The 17,189-nt window shown below is 38.2% G+C and overlaps 1 protein-coding gene across 2 annotated transcripts in view; it reads left to right on the top strand.

Moving 5' to 3' along the window:
• The window catches only part of LOC145460181 (uncharacterized), a 38,601-nt gene that overhangs the window by 5,224 nt on the left and 16,188 nt on the right, over positions 1–17,189 (top strand). For both annotated transcript variants that reach the window (XM_081444920.1, XM_081444921.1), the window contains 19 exons: positions 249–315; positions 917–1,023; positions 1,815–1,901; positions 3,147–3,205; positions 3,548–3,688; positions 4,271–4,333; positions 4,981–5,086; positions 5,588–5,674; positions 6,137–6,219; positions 7,297–7,390; positions 8,002–8,055; positions 9,238–9,339; positions 10,163–10,291; positions 11,193–11,327; positions 12,352–12,480; positions 13,914–14,048; positions 14,305–14,403; positions 14,632–14,721; positions 15,106–15,165. In XM_081444920.1, the coding sequence (XP_081301046.1) occupies positions 249–315; positions 917–1,023; positions 1,815–1,901; positions 3,147–3,205; positions 3,548–3,688; positions 4,271–4,333; positions 4,981–5,086; positions 5,588–5,674; positions 6,137–6,219; positions 7,297–7,390; positions 8,002–8,055; positions 9,238–9,339; positions 10,163–10,291; positions 11,193–11,327; positions 12,352–12,480; positions 13,914–14,048; positions 14,305–14,403; positions 14,632–14,721; positions 15,106–15,165 (1,827 nt within the window). The remainder of the gene's footprint in view (positions 1–248; positions 316–916; positions 1,024–1,814; positions 1,902–3,146; positions 3,206–3,547; positions 3,689–4,270; positions 4,334–4,980; positions 5,087–5,587; positions 5,675–6,136; positions 6,220–7,296; positions 7,391–8,001; positions 8,056–9,237; positions 9,340–10,162; positions 10,292–11,192; positions 11,328–12,351; positions 12,481–13,913; positions 14,049–14,304; positions 14,404–14,631; positions 14,722–15,105; positions 15,166–17,189) is intronic.

Genomic DNA, 17,189 nt, shown 5'->3' with positions numbered 1-17,189 from the left:
CCAGGGGAAAAAGGGTGAAACTTTGCACCATCACACATAAAAATTAATGTTGAAATAAGAAAAGCAGCCAGAGGTGGTTAACAGGTACATAAAGCATGAAGTTCAGGCCATGTCTCCCTCAGCACACCCCCCCCCCCCCCCATGTTATCCCCTATGAAGCACATGTAACAATCAGTCCATGCTACAGTGGATAGTAATGATAATATATTTTATGTTATGGACTAAGTTTACCTTTTCTGTCATTTTAGGAGAAGCAAAATTTAGAGAAAGAATCAGACAGAAAAGTCATGGAAGAAAAAGAAAATAGCGTTAAATGTGAGTAGGCCGCTTGTCATTGATAGGTGAAAACATAGCACATGTATTTCTGACAATGTCGATGTCGCATTGCAGAACAAGCAAAAAAGATATTTTACTGGCACGGACCAGAGGACTGGGTCTGGGTTAAGGGTTTTATGGTCTGGGTTAAGGGTTGTAGTTTCTTGAAAAATAAAGTCTCTAAGCTTTTGGTTCTCTTGGTAGTGTAGGCAAAATATTTACCGACAATGACTTTTTTATTATCTACTTTGTAAAGAATATTACTATTGTGCAAACTCTAAGGTATACCAGAAGGATAATGATTCAATAATGAGCATCTGGACCTACATGTAAATTACATTTGGTAGCTGAAGTGAGAGGGGACGCTAATTGGTACGGAGTGCTTATTTCTTTTTGAGCATAATTAATTAATTACCAATTAATTAACACAATCCTGATTAAGGCTTGAAGCCGGGAATATAACACATTAACCAGTGGGCAGCTGTACCTCCTCATTATATTTATCTCTATGCTGTTCAATTTGACTATTTCTTTCTAGAACACCCTCAGGTAGTGTAAACTGCTGATTGGACCAAATTCTTTTTCTCAAATTTTCCTTAAGCCATGGCAGAGTTTGCACAATTGAAAGTGGAGCTAGCCAAGGCACTAGAGGCCCAGACTGGAAGCCAGAGTGAGCAGATAAACTTGGCTCAACGCACTTCAGAACTGGTAACTAAAGGCTGGTTTTTTTCCAGCAATGGAGTCGCAGTTGGAGTCATAATCAGAGGTGCAGAGTGATATGATCTAGTGAAAATCAAACCAAGGTCAGAACAATAAAACCGAGTTTGCTTATGACTCCCTCACTTATGATCTAGTGAAAACTACATCATTGACATTGGTAGCAGAAGCGAAGGAATAAACCAATCACAATGCTTGATTCTGGGCCTTGTGAGTGGTTGGTTCTTCTACTTCTGCTTCCAATCCCAACAATCTAGTTTTCACCGGATTATAAGCAACGGAATCATGAGTGGATTCAGAAGAAAACAGAAACATTCTGTTTCTTCCAACTCTGATTCCGTTGGGTTAATGACTCATCTTATGCATCCAATTTTTGATTTTCACTAAGTCATGAGCGCTCTTATTACTATGACTACATCTCTTACTCCATCGTTAGTGAAAACCAGTGTTAAATAAGCTTAGTACTCATGCAGCTACATTTAACAGCTTAAGAGCTTTTAACTGCAATGTGTAAGAATAAGGGTAAAATAAAGGAGGTTGTTGTTTGTTGTTGTTGTATTATGACAGAAAATTTATGTGTGATGAAAACTGATAACATTTTGATGATAGCATGGAAATATTTTAGAACTCTAAAATGATATTTAATTTTTAATTTTAAGCATTGTTAACTTTTAATTTGATAATGATAGCATGGTTAGTTTTATTTCTAAATAGATTCAAAGGTTTAAATGAAAACAGTGTCTCTGTCAGGATAACATTCAAACTGACACTGTTTTTTTTAGGCAACAGAAAATGCTGGACTGAAAGCAGCTTTGGAGGAAGAGCAAAGGCAACAGAACATTTTCAATGAGGAAATCAACAGGTTAAAGGTGACTGAATAGAAATGAATTTGTTCAAATGTCACAGTTGATGCTGTCCTTGTGACCACTTTAGTAAGCGACAGGCTCTAGTTATTAGTACCTTGACCGTGAAACCCTGTCACTCAAACTCACTGTCATTCACACTCACTGTCACTGTTAAATTAAAAGCTATGGTCGTTTCCCTTTGTTTTTAAGCCCTCATGTACATGTAAGCAAACAATCAAATATTCCAATTTGTATTAGTCTAAAGTTGGGGGAGCAGGGATGGTGCAGTGGTGAGAGCACTTGCCTCCCACCAATGTGGCCCAGGTTCGAATCCTGGACCCTGTGTCATAAGTGCACTGGGTTTGTTGTTGGTTCTCGCCTTGCTCCAATAGTTCTCTGGGTTCTCCAGTTTTTCTCCCTCCACAAAAACCAGCACCTCTAAATTCCAGTTTGATCTGGAAACAACTTGGATAAAGATCCTCACTGTAGGATGTGCCACTGCAAATTCCTATCGATAACATGTACGGTAATTGATTAATTAATTTATTTATTTAAAATCTTAATTTTTTAAAAAATCTTAGCACCACTTCATCTCATCTATCATAATATAACACACTGCCTAATGATGTTGGACTTTGATAAAGATCTCAAATGAAAGCTCAAACAGCTGGAACAAGTCTGTCACCTTAGTTACAATAAGTTAAGGCTGGTTTTCACTAGCGACGGAGTTGGAGTCGTAGTCAGAGACGTAAGAGCGCTTATGACCTAGTGAAAATCGAAAATCAGAGTCATAAGTGGAGTCATAAGCTCGACGGAGTCGGAGTCGGAAGAATCAGAATGTTTCCATTTCTTCCAATTCCATTTACGACTCCGTCGCTTATGATCCAGTGAAAACTAGATTGTCGGAGTCGGAAGCAGAAGCGGAAGAACCAACCAATCACAAGGCCCAGAATGGAGCATTGTAATTGGTTTATTCTTCCGCTTCTGCTTCCGACTCCGACAATCTAGTTTTCACTAGATCGTAAGCGACAGAGTCATAAGCGGAATGGGTGTTCTGCTTCTGACTCCGTTGGCTTGATTTTCACTAGATCGTATCACTCTATGCTTCTGATTATGACTCCGACTATGACTGTTGCTAGTGAAAACCAGCCTTTAGAGAGCTTTATGCCAAAAGTTCCCTGTACATGTATGTAAATACACATTGGAAACTTAAACAAGGCTAGTTAAACTACTGACTTGTCAATTCCAAAATATAATTTGCTCTTTTAGGAACAACTGGAAGATAAAACAAGACTTAATGAAAACTTAGAAAAACAGTTATCTCAAAGGTTTGCTATATGCCTACATGTAAAGTAATGTTCATTTGTGTCCTTTCATTCTTTTATTTGTTTGCTCAGTTGATTGTTCAATTGTTTGTCTGTTTGTTCACTCATTCACCCCTCATTTGTTTTGTTTGACAGTTAGTCATTCATTCATTTATTTTTTCTGCTCATTCCTTCACTTGGTCATCTGTATCCTGTTTGTTCCTGCATTTGACTGTGTCCTTCTAATGAGCATGGTGCCTAATTACTATTTTTCAAGCTAATTTTTTAATTTCTTTTCTTGATACCCCATGATGCGATGATTTATAAAACATCCTCTTTCTATTAATAATGCTTTTTTTAATACAGACCCTCAGGCAATGAAGTAATCACATTACAGAATCAACTCTCCACTGCACAACAACAGGTGTCTTCACTGCAGCAAGAAAAGGAGGAGGAACATAAATCATGGCAGGAAAAATTCAATGCAACCTTAATAGAAGTCAACAGGTGTTAATGTTAGCGCTTTTAGTTCAATTCTGATCAGTGTCTTATTTCTCCTTGTAATGTCAATACATATTCATGCATGCAGTCATAAGAATCAAGGAACAGATCAACCAAGAGAAATGGTGTTGATGTTTTAACAAATTCTCCCAGCCATTACTGTAGAAATGTAGGGGACCAGTAAGAAGAATTTGGTTTTCAGGTTCAGGGTTGAGAGTTGTGCCAACACTGGAAAAAACAGCAATACTGTATAATAAGGACTTTAAAATACAGCAAACATGGAATCACTTGGGAACATGCTTTTAATACCTTCTTGATAGTCCTGTACCCAGATTTTCCACTCTACATAATACTACTTGATTAAGGGACCCTACAAGCTAAAAGCTTTGACTTGTAATCATGTTAAAGAAAGGTTGCACATGTGAATCTATCTATGTACTGTATGCAAAAACCGCTTGTTATGTTGGGATGAAAGTGAAAGTGCGTCACAGCTGAAGTCAGTAATCTTTAGTTGCTTATTAGGAAATACATTTATCTTTTTTTTCTCAATTGTGTCTAAAACCACATGGTTTGATCATCTCTATCCAGCTTACAAATGAAAGTGAAGGAGCTTGAAGTGGAAAAGGCATCAAAAATTGAACAAGTCCAGAGGTAACTGAACATTACTCTAGTTTATTGTTAAAACCAGTGGGCAGTATTACAGCATATGGTAGCATGAATGTTCTATCGTTCTAAAGTTTAGAGCGGTTTTCAATAGACCATATTGATATTCTTCGTATTGGACTGGAACTAGTTTGCAATGGAGGCTCATGCGGGGAATATCATTAAAAAGAGATAAGATTCCCCTCATTATCCTCCATTGCAAGCTACAATCCTGAACAAAAGTACATGTAGTTGGAACAGTTGAGCTGGATCATGTATTCCCCATCCCCCCTAATCAATACTGGAAAATGTTGCGTTTTTTCAACAAAAAGGGAAAAAATCTCCTGATTATCAACATTGTAAGTGGTGGGAGGGGAGAACTTGCTTCGTGTCCCAACTTTTTGTCTGGGAGTGTAGTTCCAGTCCATTACCAACAATGTGAATATGGCCTCTTGAGTGTCATAAAACCAAAACCAAAGTTATCACATTGGCCAATCATAAAGTATTATTCCACAAAAATACTTAAGGCAAAGTGTTGCAAAACATAACATACAGTGGTACATGTGATACATTTGTAAAATAGTGTGCAATTTAACAAAATAATCATAACTTTTATCATGGATAATCAAATTTGTGTCCACAAAATGATTTGACAGTCTGCAGACAGCAATAACAGCATCTACAGAAAACAGAAAACAAGCTCAAGAACAGAGCCAGGAACAACAGCGCAATTTAATAAACCTTCAACATGACCTCAGCCAGGTAAGAACAAAATGAACAAAAAAGTATCTGTGTTGTAACCTGTGAAATATAAGGGGTTATTGACTTAGTGTTCAAGATGGCTGGATATTGGCCAAGCTCTTTTTTTGCATGTTTATGGACAGAGACGGGGTTGAAGTTCATAAGGTCAGTATCCAGGCATCTTGACTGAACAAGCTTGGTCAACAAAGGATTTATTATATGGAAAGAGAACACTATTTTCTTGTGGGACTCAGAAGGTAATCCCGAGCTGACAAGATAGCACCATCTTGCCTGCTCAGGTAGCCAATCATGACACAGGATTCAGTTCATCTTACCCACTCATGGGGCCAGTCATATAATGAAAAAGAAGAATGAACAGAAGCAGGAATGTCAGTGATGAAGATGATGATAATAGTGATGATGAGGATGATAATAATGTTGGTGATTACGTTTTCTGAACAATACAGTCTTAAAGCCTTGCTTTGTGACAAGACTGATCGTGTTTTCTTTTTCTTTTTCTAGGCTAACGTAGTACTAAAAGAGAAAGAAACATTCATAGAATATCTCCAAAAGCAACTTAATGAAACTAAAAGCAAACTAGATTCTGAGGTTAGTATTGCATGTACAGTATGTCAACTCCCGTATTATGCACAACTCTCCCAGATACAGATGGAATTTCTGGTCTCCCATACGGGTCACCAAATGTCACATATACAAAGAAAAGTGTTCAAAGTACATTTTTCAGACTCATTTTTGGCATTTTGTAGTGGAAAATTTTGGAATATTTGATGAATTATTTTCGCTGGTTGAATCAGTTACCAGTGATTAAGCTCTATTTTAAAAAATGTTTTCTAAAGTTCGAGAATGCAAATCCTCCAGATTTGAACTTTTTTAGGTTGGCATCTCTGGTATTGTGTTCTAGAAAGTTGTGTCTGCACTAGGAGCTACTATGATCATCTTTCACAGTGTATTGTACAAGTACATGTATTAATCCCCAGGATGTTCTCATTCCCTCTAAGCAAACTGCATACTCCTAACAGTAAATAAAAAAAATATGATTGCTTTTTGTAGGTCACGTTAAAGGAAGACTCTAATCAACAAGTCAGAAACCTGCAGAACCAGTTGGAGGAAGAACAGAGACAAGCCCAAAACAGGTTCGTTTAAGTTTGTTGCTTTGTTGCAATTTAAGGTGAACAGAGGTGACATCCATTGGTAGAAAATGAGATTGTGATTCTGGAAATTTGATGGGCGATTTTGATGATAGTCAGTGTTTGTATGTATGCACGCGACAGAATGACAATTACTTTTTCATGAAATGTTGTTTTGAGTGTGTAACAGAAAACTGTGCGTGTTGTAGTGTATTTATCTTCTGACCAGGGTGGAGCGACAGTCAACTATCACGTTTAGAAATTGAGAGTGAATAATCTTATTGTTTAACTATAAATCTACTAGTCATTCAAAGCATTATCTAAATCCTCTTCACAGACACTTTGAAAACGCAAAGAAGTGGTTGCCAGTTTGTTAACAAGCGCACACTGCTAGGCTGCTCACTATCTACAACAGAATAGATAGTGAGTAGCATGGCCAATCAGAGAATGGCATTCGTGATAGAATGCTAGTAGATTTACACTAAAAAAATAAGTGAACAGTGCAATACTGGCATATTTACTATCCAAACAAGCATACATATGCATACATGTACATACATATGCCAAGGCAGGCTTCACAAATTGCGAGCAAAAACAAATACTGGCAAACAAATGATCTCATTTATGGCCATTGATCTTTGGCAAGAAATACCATACAAGTTTAAAGATCTAAATCAATTTACTTTCTCCAAAAGTGTTAAAAACTATGTTCTATCCTAGCAATATCAAACGTAAGTTTCCACAATTCTTCTAGCTCTTTCCTTTAGTAATCTGTCCAACTACTCCCATGTTTTTTTATGTTCACTCAAACGAGATGGAGGTTAACTCGATGACCTCATGGTTCTATTAGCCTCCTTGCACAAACTATAGACCATTGTCACCTTTAATTGTTATATATGTATCTTGTTTTCTTTTTTATGCTAATATTGTAATTTCAAAATGTAAATGCAAGACAAAGTGAAGTTGAAGTTGCAGGGTATTTTTTCAGGTACATGATATCCAGGATGATCCTATTTGCTATTGTTCTATGACCAAACTAATGAACATGTAGTCACTAATAAAACTCATAAAACTTCCCTGTAGAGAGTCATTAATGAAGGATCTTGAAAGTAATCTTCAACAAAAGAAAGATGATATCACAAGATTTGAAGAAGAGAGGACAGACCTCATTGCTAAGGTACAATTATAATAAAATTGTTATTATTAAATTAGTAATATTGTAATGCATATGGCTAATTTTGAGCAATAATAAGAGAACAACACTGACATGTGTTCAGATGTAAGTGTGCATTTCATTGGGAAAATCTAAGATTTAATTCTTAAATCCAAAATCGGGTTTTGCGTTTCTTTACGAAACAGATTAATCCAAGATCACTCAGATCATGGTGCATCAAACGAACCAAAGAATCCTTGCCCAGAGTGGATTCTTCAGTTCCTTTGATGCACCAAGATCACTCGGATCATGGTGCATCAAAGGAACCAAAGAATCCTTGCCCAGAGTGGATGCTTCGCTTCCTTTGATGCACCATGATCTGAGTGACCTTGGATGAGTCTGTGCAGTATTTAAGAGATGCAATATACGTTTTTGGATTTAAGAAGCTGTTCTTGGATTTTGCCAAAGAAATGTACCCTAAGTGAGTTTTATCCCATCAGCTGATAGTGGGATACTAAGGCTTTTTAATGTCATGATGCTATAGAGCACCATGGTTGCTTGCATGAAAACCTTTACTTATTGTTATTACTTATTATTAATACTGTATGTAATACTTCTGTTTTCTTAAACTTTAGATTGAAGCTGGTGGTGGAACAGAAACAATCATCAATCAACTCAACCAAGAAAAGGTACATTAATTTTATTTAATTGATATTTGTATAAATTTGAAACCAGCTATGTGGTCATAGTAAAAAAAAATTCACGTGGACAAGAACTGTCTTTGAATAGAAATGTTTTCTCAGATATTAAAAGGGGCCATTGATTGCATCACCAGTGAAAAATGTTTAGGCAATGAGCTTACAATTTTATTGAATGAAAACTTCATCGTCACAATTCTGTCCCACTGACTGCGGTGTATGTGCAAGGTGTTGATATGAAAAAAATGGGCGTGAAAGATTATTAGTTACTGTTGTTCTTATTAGCAGTTGTGTTGATTTCCAATTTACCTGTGAATTAGTCTTTTGTTAATTTCTGTCACCTTTCCAAGTCTTTCTTTTATAGTTTAATATATAGCTGTTATTTGTGTCCATAGCTATTGTACGCTTTTCTTATATTAATGTTTTGTATTCATATATAAATTTAACTATTTTAGACTTCCTTCATAGCATAGAAATAGCGTTTTTCCTCTTCTTTTTTTTCTTCTTGGCTCTACATTTGTGCTTCAGTTTTCTTGCTGACCTGTATTTTGTTTCCGTTTAATGCTGATGTTAACTGGCTGCCTGGCTCCGCTAGCCCCTATGGTTATTCCAGACAGCTAGTACTCTAACTTTTACTTTTAATATTTTCATTGAACATTGTAGCTTTTTTGAGCAAGAGTGAGTACAAATAAAGATTGATTGAAAGCATGACCAATGCAAAGGCCAATTATAGCAAGGGCTTAACATAACTCAGGCAACAAGTAACATCACTATCGATTTGGCAACATCGCGGATTTTAAACTGTCAAGATCTCTTGATGGCGTGTAAAGACTTTGTGATGATTTGATAATTTCTTGACTCAGCAATCAAGAATTCCAACATGAAAGGTGACTCATGATGACTTTGACAGTGTTGATCCTAGCAGTATGCAGGACACAGGCCACATATGAACTCAGTTAAATGACCTTGCTCTCCATGCGTTCTCGTAGCTCAGTGGATAGAGCGCCCGCCCGGTGTTCAGGAGGTCATGGGTTCGATTCCTGTCGGCACTCGGATTTTTTTCTTTGTCCCACGCTCATGTCATGTTGATCAATTCACCTTTCACATTTCATTACCAAGCTTAAAATTCACCATCTTTATTCACTTATCAAGAATTCCAATTTTGTCTTTTAGGAAAATTACCAGACGCGTTTGCAGCAATTGGAAGCCTCGCTACAAACGCAATCACAGGAACATTCCAAGAAGATTGAAGAGATGCATAAACAGCAGAAAAAGGTGAGATAAGAGGTTACTGTTCAATATAGGTAATCCTCTCTTGAACAGACTCGCTTCAGACAAGAACATGTGTCCACTTAAGAGAGGTGTCCGTCTTTAGGATGTTTAAAAAGTAGTGTTTATATGTGGTTGGGACAATGGCTAAGTGTTCGCTTATGGGAATGGCTGATTATAAGAGATGTTCGTCTATAGAGGTTTGACTGTAATCAGATTGTCTGACAGTTAGCTAGTTTGCAACTTTGTTGTCAAAATGACTTTTAAGTGGAAAAGAGTCTTGCCTGGATAGGAATGTCTCTAAGAACAAAGAGCTGGGTGGCTTTGGCTAATACAGTGGAACCCTATTAGTACAGTCACCAACGAGGCATGAAAATTTGGTTGTATTAATGAGTTGGGGTTTGTCATGAAATTTTGCGAATTTCATGACTGGTCTATGTTAAGGGACGTCTTTCAAAACAGATATATCACACCTCTAAACAACTATTTTCTTATAAGCATCCGGAATGCAGATATAATTTTAAAAGATTAAGACTTCAATCAGTGTATGGAAAGATGAACATGACTTGTTCGAGTGGTGTGTTAACGGGGTAAATTAGAAAAGATTATACAGGTTGGGTTTTCAGAATGTGGCCACTGGCCATATCAACGGGGTGGCCGCATTAACGGAGTTTTCGCTAGGACAAAACAACTGACGGTATTAACGAGGTGAACGTGAGGTTGGGGATCCACTAATCTAACAGTTAACACAGTGAAGCTGTAAAACTATTCCCAAGTACTATAGACGGTTATTTATTTTTTAGAATCTCATTGTTGTGTTATTGTACAGGTTGAAGATGAACTGGCTAAAGAAAAAGACAACTCGGCTAAGCTGGAAAATTCTGTCACAGACCTTACATCTCAGTGCAGGATTTCTTTGCAACAGATGGAAGAGTTTAGAAGAGAAGTGAAAGAAAAAGTAAGTGAATGGTATCTTAGGGCTTAAATCTGCTAGTGTTCTATCACGAATGCCGTCCTTTGATTAGCTACGCTATTCACTATTCTGTTATAGGCAGTGAGTAGCATAGCAGTGTGCCCTTGTTAACAAACTGGCGGCCGCCTCTTTGCGTTTTCGAAGTGTCTGTGAAAAGGATTTAAATACAGTCTTGAGCGACTAGGAGATTTTTACTAAAACAATTAGATTGTTCGCTCTTGATTTTTATGCGTGATAGTTGACGAAAAAGCTGTAAAAACAATTTCCCGTGGATGGTGTTCTCAAGGCATTCCTGGTTCACCAATCTTCCATACTTGTTTCTCATCAAACATTTGATGCGTTTTCAGAGTGAAAACACCGTTTTCAAATTTCCCTAGTGTAGTGTGGACGGGGTCTCACTTTGAAAACCTGTGGCCAAACAGACTCACAAGTAGCAGCAAGTAGCCGCAAGTTGAGCTTGCGTAGAGATGCGTTGGGTAGCCAAGTTTTCAACTTGTGTCTACTTGCGACTTCGTTTGGCCAGGCCTTGCGTGCACTTGCGTTGACTTGCGAAGACCTGTGCTCACTTTGGTCGAGATCAAATTTGCACGCAAGTCGACGAAAGTTTTTTACCGTTTGGCCACCTAATCTCACCCAAACCAAATCAACCCTAGTTGAGTGACGTCCATTCGTTGTAATAGCAACCTATTAGCCAATGATATCTAAATTATGCACCGCGTAGCCTGGAAAGTGTTTTTTTTGCCACTTGCGTGTACTAACGAGGAATTTTGACACTCCGTTTGGTCACCCAACGCAAGTCTCTGTACAAGATCAACTTGCGGCTACTTACTAGTCCGTTTGGCCAGAACTTTACGGGATGCTTTCTAATTGGTTGCATTTTTTTCAGAGTGAGAGTCTTGTTGCACTGGAAGCTGCTAAGGCTGCTGAAAAGTCAGTGTTGGATGAACAAGTTAGATCGTCCCAGGAGACTTTGCAGGAGAAGCTAAAAGAACTGAGTGCTCTTCAACAGCAGAATGTCAAGGTAAACATTCACTAAGATTTTAGCTCTAACAAGAGATGTGTGAGGTGTGACTTCCGTTCACCGGGTCACAGCAAAAACCAACGAAAATCTCAGAGTTATTGATAAGGGTAACTTGATGTACTTCTATTATGTCGCTGTGGGTATTTCTCTGTGTGTATTTGTTTGCTTCATCTTCCAGAAAGTTTCCAATGTCGTCGTTGCTAGCGCTGAGTGACACGAAACGTTTAGTAGTAGATTTTTTGATCATTATTTTCAAAAATATTCTTTGCAGCCATAACGAAAAACTTTTCATAATAGGCCAAACCAGGACTGAAAAAGTGAGCACGTTGCCATTCATTTATCACTGAGGAAGTTTAAGAAAACTACGACGGCAACGGGAACGGGAACGTCGCTAAACAAAAGGTTTAATGAGCAGAACAATGGGTGTGCACGTGCGTTATAAATCTTGGTACATTTCTTTGCCGTCCTCTGCAAAACAACAACGTGAAATGACCAAATTCTGCATTGCCTGGAAAATGTGAACCACTTCGGATAATTTTTAAAATTTACATTTTGAATGTTAGGCTGTGATTCAAATTTAATTTCGAGATAGTTTTGACAAAGAGAAACAAACTAAATGGCTTTACAGAATCGCGAGGTTCGTAAGTAAAAAAAAATCATTTTTAATCGTCCTTGGCGTCGTTGTTACTTAAACTTCCTATCAACTTGAACTCCGAGTGGAGCAAAATAAACCGAGTGACGTGTCGGCAGGTGATTGGTAATATCAAACACGTAAAAATTATCGTTATGTTACACATGTTGAGGTTCTGTTTTTCTCCTCCGTCGAAATCCCTATAAAGTTTATATAATAATAATAAAAAAAATTAACCAACAGTTATCTAAACCATACTTTCTCTCTTCCTCAAAATGTTCTGTCCAATTCTCTTTGGGTCTTCGTAATTTTTTTCCTTTTCTAGGGCTGGAGGCTAGTTGTGCATGTCTATTTACACCAGTAGCTTCTTGTTTCTCATCTTTTTTCCTCAAGCTGAAAGAAGACCATGACAGCATTAGGGAAAGCCATACCAAACTTGAAATTCAAGTGAAAACATCCGAAATGGAATTAGAAAACCATGCAAAGAAGGCCGCTCAACTGGAAGGGGAAATTAAGGGAAAGGTATGTAATCTAGATAACTTTTTGTTAGTGAATTAGTAGAAACGTGTTTTGTGGAGGAGGACATGGTGTCTATTAAACAATTAAATTATTTCCTCTTGATTTCTATCGCGTGATAGTTGACGAAGGCACAGCCCAAGTCAACCATCACACATAGAAATCGAGAGCGAATAATCTGATTGTTTTAGTGTAAATCTACTAGTCGTTCAAAACTTTATCTACATCCTCCTCACAGACACTTCCAAAAAGCAAAGAAGCGGCCGTCATTTTGTTAACAAGGGCGCACTGCTGTTAAAACGCGGGTAGATTTATACTAAGAGCGAAAGTCAATGACGCACAGCAAAGCTGACTTTGAATTCGCTCATAGAAATGTTGGCGACTAGTCAAATTGTGTATTTCGGACACTAAAGTATCCAGCCAAAACCTGCCATTTTGAGTCTTTTGAAACCAAACCTCAAGACCAGATGATCTTTCCTCTTAAGAGCAACACAAAACGAATACATTTAACAAATGGTAAACGCCATAGCGTGTACTATTGAGTTATGGATGCACGCGGGAGGTTGCTAAACACGAAAGAAACGTAAGAGTCGCACGAGGCGATAGCCGAGTGCGACTTTAGCTTCTTGAGTGCTTAGCAAACCTCCCAAGTGCATCCATAACTCAATAGTGCACGCTATGACGTTTACTATTTGTTTTATAACATAACATTGAGACATTGGAACAACAGAAGTCCTTTTATTGAGCTACATCACAAAAAAATGTTCGTGTAGTCTTACATGACAAGAGAAAACAAGCGCGCGAAAATTCAATCATGACAACCGACTGCACACCAGTAACTCGATAAAGTTTCATCTTCACACAACTGTGAAGACAGTTTCGCATTTCTGGGAGAAGGACGTCGGCCATTACTTTGGAAACAATGTCTGTCAAAAGATTTGCTTTGTACACATTAGCACACACGTCAGCAGCGTACACCCATGGGCAAATAGTAGACGCTAAATTAACCAATCAGAGCGCGCGCTTTGCTTTAGTTATGTTATAATCCGTACTTGAATGGAAAATAGTGAAAGAACCAATCGGATGCGGGGATTTCCGATTCAACAAGGCAATTAATTGCGGGTATTTCCAATGGAACGTTCCAAGTGGCTACTTAATGGCACCAACGGCCTGCGTTCTTGTATTGTATCACAGAGGAAGACTCTTAACTCTCATAATGCCTCTCTCCACCCAGGCATAGGAATGGATAATGGCAAACATTTGTCCTAAGTGTAACTAACAAAATGCATGGGGGTGGGGTTGGGGGAGGTGGGGTGGTGGAGGCTGGCTACGGTGGACTAACATCCCATCCAGGGGGGAGAAGAAACACTTCCGTTCTTGTTTCTTAATGCAGCAGGAAGTTGAGCTCACCAGTAATAAAGTTCAGTTATGTTCCACAGGTTGAGGTGATGACGTTACTACAACAGGAGAAAGCATCAGAGAAAAGTTCATTGGAGAAACAGATTGAAGACGCGCAGACATCCTTAGACAAAAAAGAAAAAGAAATATCGGTTATACGAGGAGAACTGCAACAGGTAGACTGTGCGTCTTAATTATTTTACTTTCCAGGTTTAACGACTTTTGTTTTTAACCATCAGCTATTAAAATAAATATAATCCAATATGATGTCATTGTATGTTACTTTATGTAAGGCTGGTAAATGGTAAATTCAAGACTTAACAAGACAGAGAGACAAACATCTTTTCTGCGAACCTGTGGCTCTTTTCCCCTTGCAGAAGGAACTGAGAACTTGTCACTTTGAATAAACTGTTGTGTTGAAATAATTTGTAGGTCAAGGAAAAATCTACAGAAAACATAAAATCCCTGGAAACTGAAAAAGAGCGGCTTTCCTTAAATTTGACCTCTACTAAGACGTTACTGGAGGAAAAGGTATGAATATGATCTTGTGTTTGATCTTCTTGCAGCATTTTGATTCATCTTTAAGGGGAAAATTTTATCTATCTTAATCCCTTATAAAGTTGTATAAACCTAGGGCTTATAACCGAAATTTTGCGGTAGATTAATAGCTTCGTAACCATGCTTTGGGTTCGGTCTTACAATTAGATCGTGTATCTTCTTTGTTTTATTAATTTAAGTCTTTTGTTGTTCTCTGATCAGGAGAAACTTGTAACCAACTTGGGATCAGACAACCAGGAAGCAAGGAAAGAAATTATATCGTTGAAGGAACAACTGGCTTCCATTTCACAGGTAATAATTTCGAACCACCCAGGGAAACGAAAATTGATTTGAAAAATTGGATAGGTCGAGAAATTGGGGGTAAAATTACAGTGTTCGACTGAAAGAGGGAAATGACTTTTGGTTCGAGTTATCGGGCGGCTAGAAAAATAAAAGCGAGGGTTCGAGAAAACGGATTCTACCTGACTCGTCCCCAGTCGACCTCGTACAACCTCATAGAGCGCGCGGCATGGGGCTAGGTTGGAGCGCTGGGTGAGATGGGGATGACTACCCATCTCACCCTGCGCGCCCACCTCGCCCCATGCCGCGCGCTCTATGAAGTTGTATGTTGTCAGGGATTCTATTGTATATACGTCTTGTTGGTCATCTGATTGCTATTTTCATTATCTTTGATAGTCGCTCAAAGAGAAGACTGATCAGATGGAAAACGCAACTAAACAACACTTGCAGGAAAAGGTTAGGACGACAATCGTTGCTGTGTTTATTGTCATGCAATTTCTCTTTGGGAGGATGTCACTGTTATTCTTCGTCATCGTTAACTTTGTCTCCTGTCGCTTCGCTAGTAGCGCATAAGGCTGTCAAATTCTCCAACCAACACTCTCTGTCCAGCGCCGCCGCCTCAGCTACATTGCAGCTCTTCCAGTCTGCCTTGCTTCTTCTTTCTCTACAATCTTTCTTCAAGTGGTCTTCGGTCTCTTTCTCGCCTTTCCTCAAAAAAAAATAATAACTCTACTTAACGTATTAACGTTGTCCACTACTTGACTACTTGACAATACCACATATTATTTACCATACTGTAACGACTTACAATACTAGATGTACTTACAGTTCTAACTTAACTTACATTACTATATCTCTCAGTTAGTAGGCGCGCTGTGATTGGTCAATTTAGCGGGCCATATTTTCCTGTACGGCCCGTTAAAATTTAAAGTTGGTTTTGTTGCCAAACTGTTTCGTGATTTGTTTCTTTTATACTCTAAATTGTGTTTTAAAGCGTGCTAACGACGTAAAAATGATTTCAAATTGTATCGTTTTGCTTTCGAGGTGCGTCAGAAATTTGAAGCCTTTCCGCGTGAATAGAAATCGTTCCCGAACCTGTCAGACACACAATAGAGATATAATAAATATCTTACTAACCTTGTTTTCTTGGTCCGTACTGTAAGTTACGGATCCTCGTTTTTCCCCTTTGATTTATAGCCCGCGCGCTTCGCGCTTGGGCCATAAATCGATGGGGAAAATCTCGGTCCGGAACGTACAGTACGATCCTCCAACTCAGTTAGTAATATAAGAGGTATATACTAACATGACTCACTAATTAACAGTACCACACATTATATACAATTATACTGATACTAACTGACATGACTAAATATTAACGTGCAATACTATATTGAAAAAAAAAAATTGAATATGGGAAGAAAGAAATGATTTCCTTGACTCCTAATTCTTTATGTAGTTACTTTTATTTTTAAATTAATTTAACTACTCCCTAAATTGTAGTGCTAAATGCCTTTGAGCAGCCTATAAATACTTAAGTGTACAAGATAATTGAAGAAGCCAGTCATAAAAGGGGATAAGTGACGATTTTGGTTGCTTTTGTTTTTTCTTGCTCCAAATTAGCTGAATTTTTGCATGTGGTCTTCAATGTAATAGAAAAATGTGGTTCTGTATTTTTGTCGCTGGTTTTTGCTTTGTTTACGAGTTAAAACGTAGGCAAAAAACTTGGCTTTTCCTAGCCATGTCTTTAGGAGTTTATTTGTTGAACAGCAAACAGGCAGACTGTTTATAGTGTATGAAGTCAAAACCAAATCCCACAGCATATAGAGCGGAAATCTGGGAACGGATTGTTTACACCGGTTATTGTGACGTGAACACAACACGTGAATCGATCGAGCGTCAAACGAAATGCCATCAAACAAAAAAGAGATGTGCCGTATTAGAGCTCTGTCAACTAATATCTTAAGCATTGTTTTAAAGTACCTTGTGTGCCTACCTGGTGGTTGAGAGGCATCATAAAGCCTCGATAAACCCGTAAGTCATCAGCACGTTTTAAAGAATCAAAATGTGTTCTGAAACTTCGAAGGCAGCTGATATACCGTAATCGTGTTATCGGCGTTCGAAGTCAGATCGAGCCAGGTAGCAAAGTCCAAGAGCAGTTCTTGCCCAAGAAAAATACCCTCTGGTGAGTTGTGGCCCATTTGCCAAGCGTTGCTAGCGTCAAAGTTTGGAAAGCGAGAACTGGTTTTAGAGTGATAAAATTTGTCTTGTATCGACCGCCATGTCTTCCCGCGCACGAGGTGTAAAGACCCTTCCCGGCATGCATTGCGATTACGTTCTGCGGACGTTTCTCGAACTGGTAACTAGATTTAAACATAATAATGGCCAGCAAGTGGCGATCGATTGTAACAGATCTGTGATCCAGTTTGCGTTGATTTTATTTCAAATCGGCATGATTTGTAGTGTTTTGAGCTTCTGGGATC

This window comes from Orbicella franksi, chromosome 11, assembly GCF_964199315.1.
Source record: "Orbicella franksi chromosome 11, jaOrbFran1.1, whole genome shotgun sequence".
Taxonomy (NCBI): domain Eukaryota; kingdom Metazoa; phylum Cnidaria; class Anthozoa; order Scleractinia; family Merulinidae; genus Orbicella; species Orbicella franksi.
This window is presented reverse-complemented; position numbering and strand designations above follow the sequence as displayed.